The sequence below is a fragment of the Euprymna scolopes genome, chromosome 24, assembly GCF_053919585.1.
Source record: "Euprymna scolopes isolate OS-2025 chromosome 24, ASM5391958v1, whole genome shotgun sequence".
Taxonomy (NCBI): domain Eukaryota; kingdom Metazoa; phylum Mollusca; class Cephalopoda; order Sepiida; family Sepiolidae; genus Euprymna; species Euprymna scolopes.
Genome location: NC_136505.1, coordinates 75615573 through 75634826, shown reverse-complemented (window position 1 = coordinate 75634826; position 19254 = coordinate 75615573). Strand labels below are relative to the sequence as shown.

Sequence of the window (19254 nt, the reverse complement as noted above, 5' to 3'; positions counted from 1 at the left end):
AGGCTGTTTCCGATACCTCCAAATTTTCCGAGTTTTTACATTTTCGGTATTAAATTTCAAATTTTTTTGTTAGCTTTTATTCATTTTTATTTATTTTTTCTGTTTTCTATATTTACCCTCTCAAAATGCCACCCCCTAACATGTGCCGATCGTAAAATAGAGACACATTTTTCCGATTCCAATACCTTCAAAAGTTCCGATTTGAAAAAAACTTTTCGGTATAAAATTAAGATATTTTGTTAGCTTTTATCTATTTTTATTTATTTCTATTTTTACCCTCTTAAAATGCCGCCCCTTGACATGAGCAGCTTGTAAAATAGGGACACATTTTTCTGATTCCGATACCTCTAAGAGTTCCGTTTTTTTATTACATTTTTCGGTATAAAATTTCAAATATTTTGTTAGGTTTTCTTTATTTTTCGTTATTGTTTTTAAATTTTCTCTTTTTATCCTCACAAAATGCCCCCAACTGGTATGTGCCGCTCGCAAAATAGGGACATATTTTTTCGATTCCAATACCTCCAAAAGTTTCGATTTTTTACAACGTTTCGATAATGCAAGATATTTTGTTAGCTTTTATTTATTTTTTTCTATTTTCTATTTTTACCCTCTCAAAATGTTGCCCCCGGGCATGGGCCACTCGTAAAATAGGGACACATTTTTCCGATTCCAATACCTCCGAAAAATTCCAATACTTTGTTAGCTTTTATTTATTTTATTTTTCTATTTTCTATTTTTACTCTCTCAAAATGCCGCCACTGACGTGTGGCGCTCATAAAACAGAGACACATTTTTCTGATTCCGATATCTCTAAAAGTCCCGATATTTTACAACCTTTTCGGCACAAAATTTCAGATTTTTTGTTAGCTTTCGTTTATTTTATTTTTTTTTATTTTTTTACCCTCATAAAATGCCTACCCCTGGCACGTGCCGCCCGGAGCGGACCGCTCCTTCCCCGCCCGCCCTTACTACGCCACTATCACTGGATTAAGCCGAGCAAAGTAACAGACGCAGACGAATATCAAAACAAACAAACAAAACAAAATAATATATATATATATATATATATATATATATATATATATATATATATATATATATATATATATATATATATATATATATATATAAAACAGTAATATACGTACATGCATGTTTTGGGGGCCCTACCCCTCTTCAGCAACAAAAAAATACTACGTATATATATATATATATATATATATATATATATATATATATATATATATATATATATATACTTATTTATTTTCCTCAACAAAAGTTGTATTTTGTTTATTTACTTTTATTATTTTTTTTGCAATTTTATTACTAACAAAAGTTGTTTTTTCCAAGAAAAGATGAATTTTTTTAATGTAAATTGTTAGGTGAAAGTTTTTTCAAGAAAACTTACATTTTTTTTTAGAGAAAATTGGCAGTAAACATTTTTTTGTAAACAAAACTTTTTAAGAAAGGATTAATGCTTTTATGTAAACCGTAAATTGTTAGGTGAAAGTACAGAAAACTTTTTAATGTTATAAAAATAAATACCTCAATCATCCAAGAAATAATTTAAAAAATTACATTTTTTATACAAAAAACAAACAAAAAATGTCACTTTAATGTTTCGACATTTAAACAACGCGCGGCTCATTCGGTGATTGTCAGTCGAACCCTAACTATAATTGATGCAAAATCCCAAGAATTTGGGTCAAATTCTGCAAGACTACCATTCTTTTAATTTTGCCTATTTTTGTTGTTTTTTTTTTAATTTTTGGAGCGAATTATTAGCGATTGTAAACTAACAAATTTAACCAAAACGCAAAAAATTAAATATTTAAAGATTTTCAAGGGGTACTCAGTTTCTAATACAAATTTCTAGTAAATCGATCCCCCCTATTGGAAACACTCAACGGAAACATGAAACCAAATTAGTGCCCGTATGGGAGATGTTCTTTTCGATTTTTTTTCAATATTTTCAGCAGATTTGTATTGATTTGACACTCGGTTACCAAATTCTGCAAGTTTTTTTTTAATTTTTAAACGCCAAAAATTCAATATTTGAAGGTTTTTTAGGGGACGTTCAGTTTCTAATATAACGTAAAAAGATAAAGAAGTTTGTGATGGTTTCATGATGAAAATTGTTATAACATAGTGCATTAATGTTATTTTTAAGTAAAAATAATATTTATGTTTGGATATGAATTCCAAAACTCATTTCACTCAAAATAATTTAGGTGACTGAAATAGGAATCTTGTTAGCCACTAAACAAATATACGTCAAATTTTATTTCAAATCTTTAATTTCCTTAATTAATCTTTAATTTTCTAATTAATCTTTAATTTCCTTAATCAATGTTTAATTACCTTAATTAATCTTCAATTTCCCTAATTAATCTTTAATTAACATAATTAATATTTAATTTCCTTAATTAATCTTTAATTTCCTTAATTAATCTTTAATTTCTATAAATAATCTTTAATTTCCTTAATTAATCTTTAATTTCCATAATTAATCTTTTATTTCCTTAATTAATCTTTAATTTTCTTAATTAATCTTTAATTTCCTTAATTAATCTTTAATTTCCATAATTAATCTTTAATTAACATAATTAATATTTAATTTCCTTAATTAATTTTAATTTCCTTAATTAATCTTTAATTTCTATGATTAATCTTTAGTTTCCTTAATTAATCTTTAATTTCCATAATTAATCTTTAATTTCCTTAACTAATCTTTAATTTTCTTAATTAATCTTTAATTTCCATAATAATTCTTTAATTTCCATAATTAATCTTTAGCTTCCATAATTAATCTTTAATTCTCTTAATTAATCTTTAATTTCCTTAATTAATCTTTAGTTTCCATAATTAATCTTTAATTTTCTTAATTTATTTTAATTTCCTTAATTAATCGTTAATTTCCTTAATTAATCTTTAATTTCAATAATTAATCTTTTATTTCCTTAATTAATCTTTAATTTCCATAATTAATCTTTAATGTCTTTAATTAATCTTTGATTTCCTTAATTAATCTTTAGTTTCCTTAATTAATCTTTAATTTTCTTAATTAATCTTTAATTTCCTTAATTAATCTTTAATTTTCTTAATTAATCTTTTATTTCCTTAATTAATCTTTAATTTCTATAATTAATCTTTAATTTCCTTAATTAATCTTTAATTTCCATAATTAATCTTTAATTTCCATAATTAATCTTTAGTTTCCTTAATTAATCTTTAATTTCCATAATTAATCTTTAATGTCTTTAATTAATCTTTAATTTCCTTAATTAATCTTTAGTTTCCTTAATTAATCTTTAATTTTCTTAATTAATCTTTAATTTTCTTAATTAATCTTTTATTTCCTTAATTAATCTTTAATTTCCATAATTAATCTTTAGTTTCCTTAATTAATCTTTAATTTCCATAATTAATCTTTAATTTCCATAATTAATCTTTAATTTCCATAATTAATCTTTAATTTCCATAATTAATCTTTAATTTCCATAATTATCTTTAATTTCCTTAATTAATCTTTAATTTCCATAATTAATCTTTAATTTTCTTAATTAATCTTTAATTTCCTTAATTAATCTTTAATTTCCATAATTAATCTTTAATTTTCTTAATTAATCTTTAATTTCCTTAATTAATGTTTAGTTTCCTTAATAGTAAAACATGATCAACAATGGTCACTTTGCTAGGTGTGTCAGAAATTTCGTGAAAATAGTGAATAATTTCACCCCATCTTTCCAAGCTTATAACTCCTCGAAAAATGTAATTTAAGCCCTAATTTTTTTTTCAATTAATGGAGCAAGGACCAAGGTTTCATTTAAAAAAAACGTGTTTTTTTTTTGTTTTAAAAGGTTTTAAACTTCGGACTTTACAGGTAAATTTCTAAAAAACAGTTCTTTTTTTTGTTTTGTTTTAAATTTGAATATATTATTTATTTACCTTTTCTCTTCAATTTGTGATATATAAGACTTTGGTACATAAATTAATTATTTACTTTTTAATAGACATTTCAAAATGGGAGGCGTGAATTATTCGACCCCTTGTCTTTCCAAGCTTATAACTCCACGAAAAACGTAATTCAAGCCCTAATTTTTTTTTTCAATTAAAGGAGCAAGGACCAAGGTTTCATTATAAAATAAAAAGAAAAAGAAAAAACAAATAACGTGGTTTAAAAAAAGGTTTTAAACTTCAAACTTTACAGGTAAAATTCTAAAAAACACTACGTTTTTTTTTGTTTTAAATTTGAATATATTATTTATTGACCTTTTCTCTTCAATTTGTGAGTAAATTAATTATTTACTTTTCGGTGAGTAAATTAATTATTTACTTTTTAATAGACACTTGAAAATGGGGGGGGCGTGAATTTAAAAAAAAACGTTTGTCTAAAATATTATATTCGGTTTATTGGAAAGAGCATAAAATTTCACACTGACCCTGAAAATATCGTAAAAATAGAATTAATAGAAAAAATTTGATAGATTTTTAAAGTTTAAAAATTGAAAAATATTGAGTTCGAAAAATTCATTACTGTTTTTAAAAAACAAAAAAAATATTTCTATTACTTTTAAAACAACTTTAATAGTTTATTTTGGAAGTATAATCCATAAAGAAAATAAACAACTCACTTTTAACAGAGAAATTACGAGATTTTTATATTTTATTCGCAGTTTCGTGTTAGGGGTGTCAAAAATTCCTACAAAAATTCTGATACACCTATCGCTTTGCTGCTAATATCCACTTTTGATGAATAATTGACAGGAAAACGCCCACACGTGGTTAATTTAAATTAAATTTTGATCACATGATTACATTTTCAATAATCATGTGATTAAATTTTACTCATTTAAGATTTCTGAAATATTTCTAATATACCCATACTGTAAACAAATTCTGTTTACATTAAGCGATGTTGACTGATGTTGACTGATGTTGACTAAAAGTTCCTTTTAGTGATGTCACGTGTCTGATATTTCCGCAAATAAAAAAATTGCAACATCATTACAAAGAAAACCAGCAAATTTATTAAATAAAAATAAAGTATCTTATAATTAAAAAGAAATATACAAAAACATGCATGGGTGTGGTGAAAATACTATATCAAAATGTTGAAGCAATTTGTCCAGTGGTTATTTAGATTATCGATTATGAAAAAACATACATTTTACATTTATATATATGGCCAGAGATATGTAAGTTTACAAATCAAGCCTAAAAGTCGTCCAACACATGCTACATGTAAAACAGACTTTAAACTGATGATGACAATAGCATAGTGTAAATTAAATTTTATAAGACATATTTTTCGGTTTACTAGAAAAGAAAAGAGCCTTATGTTCATCTTCTGGGACTTAAAAAAGGCTTTTGACAAAGTACCCCGACCTCACAAGATTTGGCTGCTCACCTGACTTTATCACTCTAGCGCATGCCGCATATGAGGGAATGATGGGGAGAGTATGTCACTAGAACTCCCTCTCCTAGCCATTTCCCACCAATAGTGGGCTGAAACAAGGTTATGTCCTGGCCCCAACATGTTTCTTACTTTACACGGCAGCAATGCTAAATGAGATACCGCCAGACACGCCATTAATCAATCTCCGTTTTCGTAGTTTCAACCTAGCAAGACTCCATGCCAGAACTAAGACCTCCACATGCTTAGTGCGAGAGCTGTAGTATGCTGATGACAACGCCAGCCCAGGAGAGACTGCACAAGACCTTCAGTCACTAGCGGATGCATACAATGCAGCCTACGAACGTTTTGGGAGGCAGGTCAATACAGAAGACCAAAATACTAATTCAACACCCACCTGGACTCCTGCTCCCTAATACCAACACTATCATAAATGACCAATCACTAGAGGAAGTTGACCAGTTTCTTTACCTAGGAAGCATCACAACATCTACTCCCACATGTACAAAAGATATGGAAAACAGGATCAGGACAGCACACTCCGCCTTTGGTCGCCTCAACAGCCGCGTATTTAACAACCACTCACTGAAATTGGCCACTAAAATCATGGTCTTCAAGACAGTAGTACTCTCCACACTTCTTTATGCTTGTGAAACATGGACCTCATACAGAAGCGATACAAAAGACCTGGAATGCTTCAAGCAACACAAGCTGTGGCAAATTTTGCATATAACCAAGGAGAGCCACATCACTAATTTGAAAGTACTGGACAGGACTAAAATGACCAGCGTGTAGGAAACCATCATTCACCATTCGGGAGGCCACATCAGTAGAATGGATTCTTCCAGACTGCCCCCCAAAATACTTTATGGCGAGCTCGCCAACGAGACTCGACTTCGAGGAGCACCATAACTGTGCTATAAAGGCCAATTTAAGTGCACCCTGACAACAACTAACATCGACCCTTCCTCATGGGAATAGGCTGCCGGGGACTGGGCAAAATGGAGGACCCTGGCATGCAAAGGTGCCATGGACTTTGAGGAGAAAAGAAGACAATATGAAAAGACTAAGAAAAAAAGGAGAGAGCGAGAACAGCAGTCCCTGTCCTCCCCTACACTCCCTTGCAAATACTGCCTGCGACTCTTCTATCATCTGTTGGACCTTGCAAGCCATGTAAAATATAGGCATCCTAGAAGATAGAGGACAGATGATGGACCCGATACTCGGACATGAGTGGGCACCACCGACGACAATAAAATTATTTTAGTTATAAGGATCGATTTGTGAGAAAGAGGATAAATAAAGGCCTGTGCAAAGATAGGTTAGTTTGCAAATTGTTAGAAATTCTGCAGAAATAAGCAGGCACCTCATTGGTCGGTTTGACCGCCCACGGTTTTGTTTGGACCAATCAGATGGGTCCTTGTTATTAATCGCTGACGTTTGTCGGCGCCTTGTTTCAGTTTTAGAAAAGGCGGTGGTCGAGGAAAACGTGACACTCATTCTCATTATATTTGAGGCATTGAACCTCGAGTCCTTTTGTCTTTCTGCGACATAATTAATAATTAATAGCCTTGATGTGGGGCGAAATGTTACCTCCATTTGAAAACACTTATGCCGATATTGGTCGAAATATATCATCATTGGCACTTGTGCTGCTTCTTTGGACGGAATTTTCTTCTTATATCATTAATGTCTCTCCGAGACAGTTATAAAAGTCTACAGTTTGACTCCCCATTATCTGCTAGGCGGATACAATACACCGTGAACTCCAGAGACGACTACCTTATTCATCCTGGAAGGCATCACTTCAAACCCTTCGACCAACCGCAATAATTCTTCGACCACATGGAGGACTGTATCCTGCAACCACCAAAGAAATCCATGAACTGTTACCCATTACGGGCGTTACTCGCTCTATCGAGCAGATAGCTGAAGATGACGCATCTTTTTGCAATGTGGGATCATCATAATTTAATAAAGTTTCCATTGAAATTTAAAGGTGAGCCTGTTGTGATTTTTGTGGTCTTTCTTTCAGTCTGCCAAGAGCAAACCAATGTGGGATTTCTCACAAAATCAAGTACTAAAAGTCGCCCAACACATGTCACATGTAAAACAGACATTAAACTGATGAGGACGATAGCAAAATGTAAGTTAAATTTCATATGTATAAGACGTCTTTTTCGGTTTACTAAAATGATATGAAGTGACATTTTTTAAAATAGATTCAGTAGACGAAAAAGATGCATTTTATAAGAACAATTTATTAGCAAATGTCGATGTGGTGTTTTTCTTATGAAAAGAAAAGGAGTGACAAAAAAAAAAAGGCTGCTTTATGAACACAAGTCGATGTCGGTGTAATTTAGACATTTTTTGAAGAAGAAAAAAAGATACTGGAAATAATAAAAAGCAATTAAAATAAATTGTCAATGAATATGTTTGTGTGCAAAAAATATGACGCCTTTTTCAGCGTGTATTAATATGAAAAATTAAACCTAAAAACGTTGCTATTTAAATGGAAATGGTGCTGAACACTGCTGAACTCATAGGAAAAGAAAAATTTTCGTACGTAAATACACACTTCTCTAGGAAAAACTTACGAGAAATAATAAAAAAACATCAAATCAATAATACTTACAATTTTTATAATCAATTTGCGAATGACTATATGTTTTCAAAAAAGGAAACATGTACAAACATTTACTGCGTTTATGTGTAGAAATAGTATATAATATGACGTATATGTGCAGGTTCGCATGTATCAGAAATAATTAAAATTATTTTTCTGATGCATATGAAGACAGACATATTAAAAATTATAATATCATTTTTAAACATAAACATAAAACTGAAAAATGAAGATTTTATGTTTTTTGTAAAAACAAAACAAAACAAAAACAGAGATAAACTGGCTAGGCAGAATAACGTATCGATCAAAAGCTATATCTTACAAATATATATATATATATATATATATATATATATATATATATATATATATATATATATATGTGTGTGTGTGTGTGTGTGGTGTGTGGTGTGTGTGTGTGTGGTGTGTGTGTGAATGAAGTGTTATTAGACAGATAGATAGATAGATAGAGAGAGAGAGAGAGAGAGAGAGAGAGAGAGAGAGAGAGAGAGGGGGGAATGTTGGTATTTTATTCCTTTCTAATGTTGAATAAATTTAACTTTGGTCAATGTAACTTTTCAATTTTGAGAACATAATGGTTGAACTTGGAAACCTATAAAGAATTTGGAACTGAACCTTTCTTTCACAGGAATTGGTTTTATGATCCGGTGTTCACATATGTTATTCTTAGTAATCATCACCTGTAGTAAAAATTGCGCCTTCAACACCCGGAACACTGGTACTTAAAACCCATTGTTAACCAATGTCTTTAATCATTAAGATCATATGTGAAGAAAATCGGCCGAAACGTTTTGAATATAATAACCAAGATGAAAATAGCAGTCGGAATAATTCAAATAAAACAAATAATTCAAATAAAACAAATAATTCAAATAAAACAAATAATTCAAATAAAACAATTCAAATTATCAATAATAAATAAACATAGTTTTGTTGCTTTGTTTGTCATTTTATGAGAATTGTTGGTTTGGATGCTAAATACCTCTTGGTGGTTGAACCGTATTGACATATTCTTCCTCTTCATCTTCATCTATCTCGAAGAGAATTTCATATTCTTTGTAATGCCGTTGAAGTAATTCTGGAGGGATGCAATATTTTTTTGTTTTCGGAGGTGACTGTTGATTGATGTTTGGGACCAATTCATCACAAGACTTTCACGAGCAATAAAAAAGAAAACGAAGAAATAGAAAACCAAAAAATAAGAAATTCATTAATCAGACAAATGTTAAAACGCGAAGAATTAATAAATGATGCTGATTATGACATAAAAAGATTTGTGACACTGCATTCACAAAACAGGAAATAAAAAGTATTATTTGGATTCATCAAACTACTGTTTTAATCTTGATTGTCATTTTCATAACTTTTCGGTCGATGCAACCTCCAACTTTCTTTGGGTGTATCTGGTTGAACTGTGGAATGTTTCCGTCGAACTGAGGACTTTGGACAGAATTTCGAACAAACCTTTTATTTACTTCACGGAATTCCGAACAAACCTTTTATTTACTTCACTGGAGTAGCGTGCTCTTGTTCCCTCAATCATGACTGGATAGAAGTCTTAAGTAATTCGTAATTGTATTTTTCAGTCACTCACACTGAGAATTGAACCTTCAATCTTCAGGAGAATATCACTTTTACAATTGATTTTTCCAAGTACTCGAACCACTGTGCAATAGTTCTGTTTGAAACGCTGGTATATGGAAATACCAAGTTGACAACTGGTAGCCTTCACACTCACACATACACACACTCACACATACACAATACACACACTCACACTCACACTCACACAAAAGAAAGAACATTCTTTTTATTTGCCCAGTTTCAGAAAAAAAAATCTTTGACGCCTGGGAAGGATATCCAATATGGAAGACTTTAAGGCCATAATTACACAATTACTAAGGGCGCAGATAGATCACCAGCAAAAGTTGGGAGAAATTTTTAAAGACAAAATGCAACAATAAGCGCAGCGGCAGCATGTGTTGGAGGAGAAATTGCTTCTTCAATAGAATGAAACAAAACAAGAAATTGTTACTTCAACGGAAGGAACAAGACGAGGAATTATTTTTAAAAGTGTTGAATAAGACAGAACACAGTGATGACAGCACCGCATTTTCCTTAAACACCATATGGAATTCCATTGATACATTTAAATACCTACCCGAGCAGGATATGACGTTTGACGCTTTTTATAGGAGATACAAGGAATTATTCACTGTTGACTGCCAAGAGTGGAGCAATGCTAAAAAGATCTACCTACTTCTACACAGTAAGTTCATTGACTATATTTTGAGCGAGCTGGAATTCTCTGAAACAGTCAAGCTTTTATCTGAACTTTTTCAGCCTGAATACAATGTTTTTTCACAAGAGATGGAAGTGTTTCAACTGGCAAAACACAGCGATGAAGACTATCTCACCTTCGTATCTATTATTAAGAAACACTGCAATGATTTTCAGCCAGCTGAATTATCAGCAGACGATTTTAAATGTTTGATTTTTGCACAGGGTCTCGTCTCAGCAAAAAAAGATAGATAGGACGACAAGTCCTATCTAGACTCACAAGTGAGCAAAGGCTCACTCTCCAGAAGTTGGCTAAGGATTGTCAACATGTAGTTAGTGTAAAAAGAATGACACACGAAACATCAAGGAATTAGATGTGTCATGTGAAGGACTAGTTTCAGACCAAAGGATTACTTTCATGGTAAAAAACAAACAAACGAGAAAAAAAAAAAACAGGCACAACCAAAGAGTGGCCATCCAATCTCCAAACCTGATTCGCCTACAAATCCATGCAACTGTTGTGGTGAACAACATTAGTCTGTTAGAAGTCTGTTACGTGCTTTTACTAAAACAAAATATGCAATGAGTGTGGCAGGAAAGAACAAAAATGAAAGGGTCTGGAAATATGTCACTTTCAACATCCTCAATAAGATGGTGGAGTTACAGTTGGACTCCGGCTCAGACCTGTCCATTATCAACTTACATAGTAAAGGTTGAAGAAACCAATCACGTGTAAGAAGAATAAGTCAGCTCGAGCAGTCACAGGCGATAAAGTAAAATTTGGGGGAGAACTGACACTTTCTTTGATGTTAAATGGTACTACCAAAAAGTGAAAGTTTATCAACATCCGAAAACCTGTTTGGAATGGATTGGATAGAGCGATTTGAATTGTGAGACCAACCTATGAACAAATTCTGCCATAAGGTAGAAGACTTGTCCACGGGGAGCACAACGACTGAAGGATGAGTTAAAGGATAAATTTCTAGAAATTTCCTCATCGGGTCTCAGAAGATGTACCAGATTTGAACTGAAGGAAAATGGTCTGTGTATTTTCAAGAAGAAACGAAACACCCCATTTGTGGCGACTGAGAAAATCAATAAGGAATTGGATCGGCTACAAAAGGCCGCAATACCATTGAAAGTGAACAGTAATTGGTCACATATACTTATTAATTGGGCAGCCCTTACTGTATATGTGACCAAAAAGACTAATCAGATTCGTGTGCAAGAATTCTCCACGGGCCTGAATGCAGCTCTAAAAAATTACCACTATCTCCTCCGCACATCAGACATTCAACAAATGGTGGTAAAATATTTTCTAAGGTGGATTTAAGTGATGCTTATTTACAGATCTCCATTGAGGAGGAATGTTCTAAACTCCTCTGCATCAATATGCACAGGGGACTACAAGTTTGAGAGGTTAGTCTTCTGGGTCAAGATAGTACATGTGATCTTTCAACAGGTCATGGACACCATGCTGGGCGACCTCGACTTCACTTGCACTTACTTGAATGACATCGTCATTGCCAGTAAATCCACAGCCCAGAATCGCAAACATATACAAGAGGTTTTTAAAATAATTCAAAGCTTCAGGTTTAAAGTGAAAGAAGCTAAGTGTGAACGAGATAAAATACCTAGGCTACATAATCGATAAAAATGGTAGACACCCCGACCCTAGAGGGCAGAAACCATAATGAATATGCCTGCTCCTGATAATTTGCAAGCACTCCAAAGCTTTCTGGGACTACCAAGTCTTCATAAAGAACATGCATGACTTATACGTCCCACTGAATGAATTACTTAAGAAAGAAAAGCGTGGAATTGGGCGTTTAAGGAAATCAAGGATATGTTAACATCTGATCTCTTTTCTTACACACTATGATATATACCTGGAAATAATAGTAGCAAGCGATGCAAACTCATATGGTGTTGGAGCTTGTATACTTCATATAATGCCTGACAGTACCAAAAAACCAATCGCCCATGTATTCAGATCGCTACTACCAGCTGAGAAACAGTACTCACAAATCGAAAAGGAGGCACTAAGTATCAAATTAGCCGTAATGAAATTTCATAGATACTTCCATGGCAGAAAATTTACGTTGCAAACGGACCATAAACGTTTGCTTACGATCTTCGAATGCAAAATAACGACATATACTGCAAAGATGGAGTACAATCTTACTGAATTATAATTTTACACTGGAGTACTTGTCATCGAAACAAATTAGCCATGCTGATAGCCTATATACATCGATACCTATGGAAAGGTTGCTCTTTGTACTGACTGTGAAAAAAAAAAAAAACAGTGATAGGCAACACAATTAGAGAGCTTCCGGTATCCCTACCTGAAATTAAAAGAGAAACAGATAAGGATGACTTTATCTGCAACATCCAAAACAAGATCGCCATGAAAGACGGCAATTTTCCTGAAGTATTCTTGCTTTGTAACGAGGTCTTACTATATTGCGAAAGATAATTCCAGAAACAAATTCTGTGAGATTTTCATCCAGAACATCCTGGAAAAAAACAAAAACAAATGAAAAGCATAATGAGAGGCCACGTCTACTGATAATGGAGATGATAGACTCTTGCAAAGATTACATCCTCGCTGCAAAAGCACCACACATTGCATTCAAATCCTGGTTGAAAACTGACCAACCGTGGTTAGAATTCATATCGACTTTGCAGTCAATAGCTACACCAAGTGGCCTGAGGTATTAAGGTGCAAAAGACCGACAACTGAGACAACAATAAATTTTCTACATGAACTGTTTGCTCGTTTTGGTGGATTGCATCATGAGTGATAATGGAACTCAGTTCACGCCTGCAGAGTTCAAAAGTTTTTGCAACATGCTCCAAATGAAACATATAACCACTCCCCAATATCACCCAATATCGAATAGGCAAGCGGAACGCTTTCTGGACACTCTCAAAGGCCACTGAAGAAAGCTCCAGAAACCCCAACAGATGAAGCCCTCCAACAATTCCTACGCATGTATAGGATTACATCCAATTAGGATTGGATGTAATTCATCCCACAGTAGCCTTACCAGTAGAAACTATGTTTGCACAGAAGGTGAGATCCGTTTTTGAAAAACTCTTGCTAAAACAGTCAAGACCATAAGTGACCATTTGTATACCTAGCAAACGTTTCATGCCAGGAGCGAGTTTTCTTCAAAATTTACAAAAATAAAACCTAATTCTGGGATGTAGGTACGATCAGTAAGAGAATCAGGGATATGGTATATATCGTGCAAGAACTAAAACATATAAATGTCACCAAAACCAATAAGAAGATGTCATACACCACAGTTGAAGGAAGAACTGATCGACACTATTTTCGATACATTCCATCTCGACCCCCCCCCCCCAAACAACGCCTGAACAACGCCAGTCAGTTCAGAAAAGAGCGGTCACTGATCGACTAATGATCGATCCTAAATAAAAAAAAGTATTAACAGCTTTTACAAACAAAAAGCTTGAGGGGGTATTGGTGACGCACCCCTACTGCCTAGAATAATGAACTGTTCCATGACATCGTTTTCGTCCATGACGTCACTTTCAGGGAACGAGAACCGGTTTACAAAGTCAATCAGAGACAGACACTCAAAGAGTATGGTTGTCACTACTAGTCTAGCAGTGAGCAAAGATATTGCTCAGTTTACCCCTTCCATGTGTTTTTGCTAACACACATTTAATTTTTAATCAGTTCATATGCGTGTCATGTTGGTATAGTGGTAACATCACGAGCTGTGAATGCTACAGTTTTTGGTTTCGATTCTAGCTGATGGCACCCAAATACTATTTTTTTTACCTTTGAAATCTCGACTCTATAATAATATATTGTATCTTTATATTTAAAAAATATTTTTTTATATTTTTATATTTATTTTTATTTAATGTTTATGTTTTAATTCTTATTTATTTATTTATATTTTTATTTATATTTTTTGTTGTAGCAGTTATATATTTTTATACTTTTGTTTGGCGAGTTTCTTTTTTTGCCTTTTCCTCCATATCCTCACCTGCCTACCTACATTCTATCTGTGGGCATATCTACCTTTACTTCTGCTTAGATCATTGTTTCATTCTTTTATATTTCCTTTTTCCATAAGATGTTAATTTTGAATGCTCCCTAAATTAGTTTACCAATTTAAGCTTCCTTTTGGTTTTAATTTTACCCATAGCTTATCAACGGAAATTTCCAGATCATTACTCTCCTTATAATTTTAATATTTTTAAGACCCAATTTGGCCTCAATATATCTCCTTCTTTATATTAGGAATCCTACCTTCCTATTATCTCCCTTCTATCTCGTGTATTTTAATATCTTCTTCCTAATAAAGTGTAAGCTAGATGTCACATTTCTCTATATTTGTAACCTAGCTCCCTTCTCCTCTTCTTTAGCTTTCCAAATGCCAAGGTATAAAGAGCATTTATAACCTCTCCTCCCATTAATGTTTTTCTTTATTGAACTGATAAATTCATATATAACAATATATATATATATATATATATATATTTTATCTTGTCTATAATTTTCATACATACATACATATATATATATATATATATATATATATATATATATATATATATATATATGCATATATATATACATACATATATATACACATATATGTATATATATATACACATTAATATACATATATATACATATACATGCATACATATATATACATATATATATATATATACATACATATATATATACATATACACATATATATACATATACACATATATATACATATACACATATATATACATATGCACATATATACATATATATACATATACACATATATATACATATATACATATATATACATATATATACATATATGCATATACATATATATATACATATATGCATATATATACACATATATATACATATATATATGCATATATATACATATATATACATATATATATATGCATATATATATACATATATATACATATATATACATATATATATGCATATATATACATATATATATACATATATATATGCATATATATATATACATATATATGCATATATATATGCATATATATATACATATATATATATGCATATATATATACATATATATACATATATATATGCATATATATATACATATATATATATATGTACATAAATATACATATATATATACATATATATACACATATATATACATATATATACATACATATATATACATATATATACATACATATATATACATATATATGCATACATATATATACATACATACATATATATACATATATATACATACATACATATATATACATATATATACATACATACATATATATACATATATACATACATATATATACATACATACATATATATACATACATACATACATACATACACATACATACATATACATACATACATATACATATATATATATATATATATATATATATATATATGTTGGAGGATATACCTAATTTTCAAATCATGTTCCAAAAAAAGAACATACACAAAGATGGTATTAAAGCTGTTTGCAGCTGTTACAAGATAATTTTTATTTTCTGTCGTATAATTGTGGTAACAGTGTGGAGAGTCATAACACGTATACACGTTTAGGCATTATTGGGAGTTCGAGGTGACAGCATAAAGATTTTTAGTGTGACGGACATCTTTTGTTTTTGTAATCTTGTTCGAGTGAGTTTGTTGTCAGTTGGAAGAAGAAGAAGAAGAAGAAGAAGAAAACTACTACTAGTTAGGTTAATAAGCAAACAAGTCGTGGAAAGAGAAAAGATATTTGTGCCAAATACAATAAGAAAAGAGACATTGAAAAGTAGACATTGATGAATTGAAAGGTAAGAAGAGTTAGTAAGAAGGAATTGCAACTTTCCTCCCTTTTTCCTACTTTCAAGCTATTTTGGTCGTTATTATTGCGAAGATGTGAATCAGCAGTAATATGGTGAAGCTGTTTACCTGCGAAGGAGATGTAGTGGCGTGGCTGAAGAAATTGAGTTTGGTAGTGAGACTTCAGATGAGGACTTTGGATGGTGCATTGGCCCTCTACTTGGAGATGGACAAGAGTGACCAATTATGTTGGAGAAAATAGGGACTCAGTTAAGGAGGCATTCACGGATGTTGTATTCACAACTAAGAATAAATTAGATGGGTTAGCGAGCAAGTGAACGTTTATGCAAACAACATCAGACGGTTGGTCGGGTTGGCTTTAAGGGAATTCATCTAGAAAGGCTTGCCAAACTGTTTTTGTTGTGGGGCTTCCTGATGCCATCTCCATCGAACTGCATCAGACACCAAAAATTGAGACTGACCATGGAAGAGCTATTAGCAAGAGCAAGGGTACTGACGTTGACGAGGGACCAAAGCCACCAAGTGGTTATAGCTGCGAATCCATCTAGTGGTAAATTTGCTGTTCCTACCAGGAGTAACTCTACAATCGGTCACATAGTGAGAGCCTGCCAAAGCTGTGGAACCCATTGCTACCAATGCAGCAAGGTTGGACACTGGGCTCAGGACTGTTTGTTGGCAAATGAACAAGGGGACAAGGCATAGCCTACTTTCCCACCAAGATGTCATCCCAGTGGAAATGACAAGGTGACAGACTCGCAGAGATTATCATCTACATTGATAGAATGTAGTGTTTGGCATGAATTGACACAGGATTTTGTATACAATAGTAGATGTGAATCAATGTCAATCTTGGAAGACAGCAAGTGTGGACGTCATGACTAAGAGGTGTACCTTGTGCACGCCGTGGGAGGGGAGTGGTCACTATTTTCACAAATGAAAGCGACTATGTCAGGATTAATGTTCTTGAAGTGCATGGTAAACCACGGACATTTGATCTGTTATGGCTCAATGCAGTAAAATGAGAAAGTCTTCACGTGTGCTGCCATCTCCATCAATGAATCTGACTTTACTGCTCCATTTGACCATCAAAGATTGTCTGACATGTCTAGGGTTTGGATTCAACATGGCTCCCTTTATTATAAACTCCATCATCAGCAGGGTGCTATCATAGGAGGAAGCTGTAGACCCCACAACATCAGCTTTCATCGATGATATCTTTGTTGATGAAAACGTTGTGCCTGCATCTCAAGTTAGGGAATATTTGGCTCAATTTGAACTTGAATATAAGGACTGAATGGCTGAGGGATGCATGCTGGGATTGACGGTCTTAAGAGAGCATGATGTCTTGCATTAGAAGCAAGGAAATACGGTCCCAGAAGTATCTAATATCGTCACACAATGAACTGTATCTCCTTGTGTGGAAGGCTTGTTGGGCATCTCCCCATATGTGTATGGAATACGATGTGTGAGACTGAATGCAGTAAAGCCGAATGATCTAGTGGACGTGATATTGCATCAATTCATAACATGGCTGCTGACAAATTGATGCATGTGCCACAGTAGTGATTCAACACCATGAAGAAGGATGATGAACCTAAGCCCTGATCAGTGCAGTGCATGTAGCTGAGCTGGATGTGGCCAGGATCATGGCCATTCATAGAAACAGTGGACAACCAGTACTGCAATATACCACTTATTCAACAGAAGAGTTTGCCTTGCGATGATGAAAGCAGTAATCAAGTTGTATATATTAAACGTGCATGGAATGCCAATTTACTGATCAAGTACCAGTCCACAGGGAGAAGGGAAAACTAGAGATGAGCAACAGTTGGGGATGGTCATTACGAACTATGGTGCTTACCATTTCCTAATTATCACAGATTGTCGCTCATCACAGTTGAGCATGAAAGCAGTTAGCATGGCATGATTCAACAACTAGAAGTGGTCATTTGTGAACATGGCTCACCGTGGGAGCAACTCATGGATAATGACACAGCCTTCCGCAGCAAGGAATTCAGGATATTTGCAGATGATGGAGGCATGACTTGAAATTTCAGCTGGGCATGGCATAGTGGAGTGATGCCACTATACTGTGAAATGAATCGCAGCCAGTATGCACTGTTCTATACCAGAGGCTATCTATAATGTGACCTCCAAAACATTGACTCCTATTTGACCACACCAACCAATGCCAATTTACTGTTATGAGGTCTGGATGATGGGAGTCGATGTTATGCCACCATCAGCAGGTCCTGGGCACAGTCCCTGTCAGGTTGGAGACTGTGTGTGAGTGAAGGTATTGGAGAGTTGCTGTGCCACAAAATTTGTCCAGGACCTGGTGACCGAGATAATTAATCCACAATTCGTCCTGGTAAAAGACCTGCATCCCCATTATAGCATCCTTTCCTTGAGAAGAAGGTTCTGACAGCATAACATCTTTGAAGAGTAAGTCAGAGAGTTTGGTACATGATGATGAAACAGAGTCAGATGATTTTCGCAAAGCAGAAGTGGAAGCACATGCTCCTGGAGAAGTCCATAGTTTTGAAAAAGCCTTACTTCCATGAAGGAGTACCCAACAAAAACAACCACTGCCAAGATGCCACCTGTGTGATCATGAGATCAGAAAGGGGTGTGATGTGGAGAGTCACCAACTGTAGAGAAGCACTAGCACTCGAACCTGGAACACTTCAAACACAAAAATAATAAATATGAAAATTTAGGTGCTGTTAGGAGTTTGAGATGGCAACATAAGAAGACGGATGATCTGTGCCACAGACATCTTTTGCTTTTTGGATGTTGTCTTCTTGTCTGGAGAAGAAGAAGAAGAAGAAGAAGAAGAAGAAGAAGAAGAAGAAGAAAGCACTACTACTGCTTGGGTGAAAAAGCAAATGAGTTATCCAAAGAGAAAAGAAACATTGAGAATTAGTGCCGCAAATTGAGAGTTGATGCAGTGAATTTAGAATTGGTGGAACGAATTGAGAGTTATTACTGATATTATAATTACTGTTACCCAAAGAAGAA

General features: G+C 33.2%; 1 protein-coding gene across 6 annotated transcripts in view; it reads right to left on the bottom strand.

Annotated features, from left to right (window-relative positions):
- The window catches only part of LOC145246769 (X-ray radiation resistance-associated protein 1-like), a 334894-nt gene that overhangs the window by 28775 nt on the left and 286865 nt on the right, over positions 1 to 19254 (bottom strand). For 5 of the 6 annotated variants that reach the window (XM_080108553.1, XM_080108552.1, XM_080108550.1 and 2 more), the window contains one exon: positions 9049 to 9217. The exons of the other annotated variant lie outside the window; for it this stretch is intronic. In XM_080108553.1, the coding sequence (XP_079964679.1) occupies positions 9049 to 9217 (169 nt within the window). The remainder of the gene's footprint in view (positions 1 to 9048; positions 9218 to 19254) is intronic. 6 annotated transcript variants of the gene reach the window in all.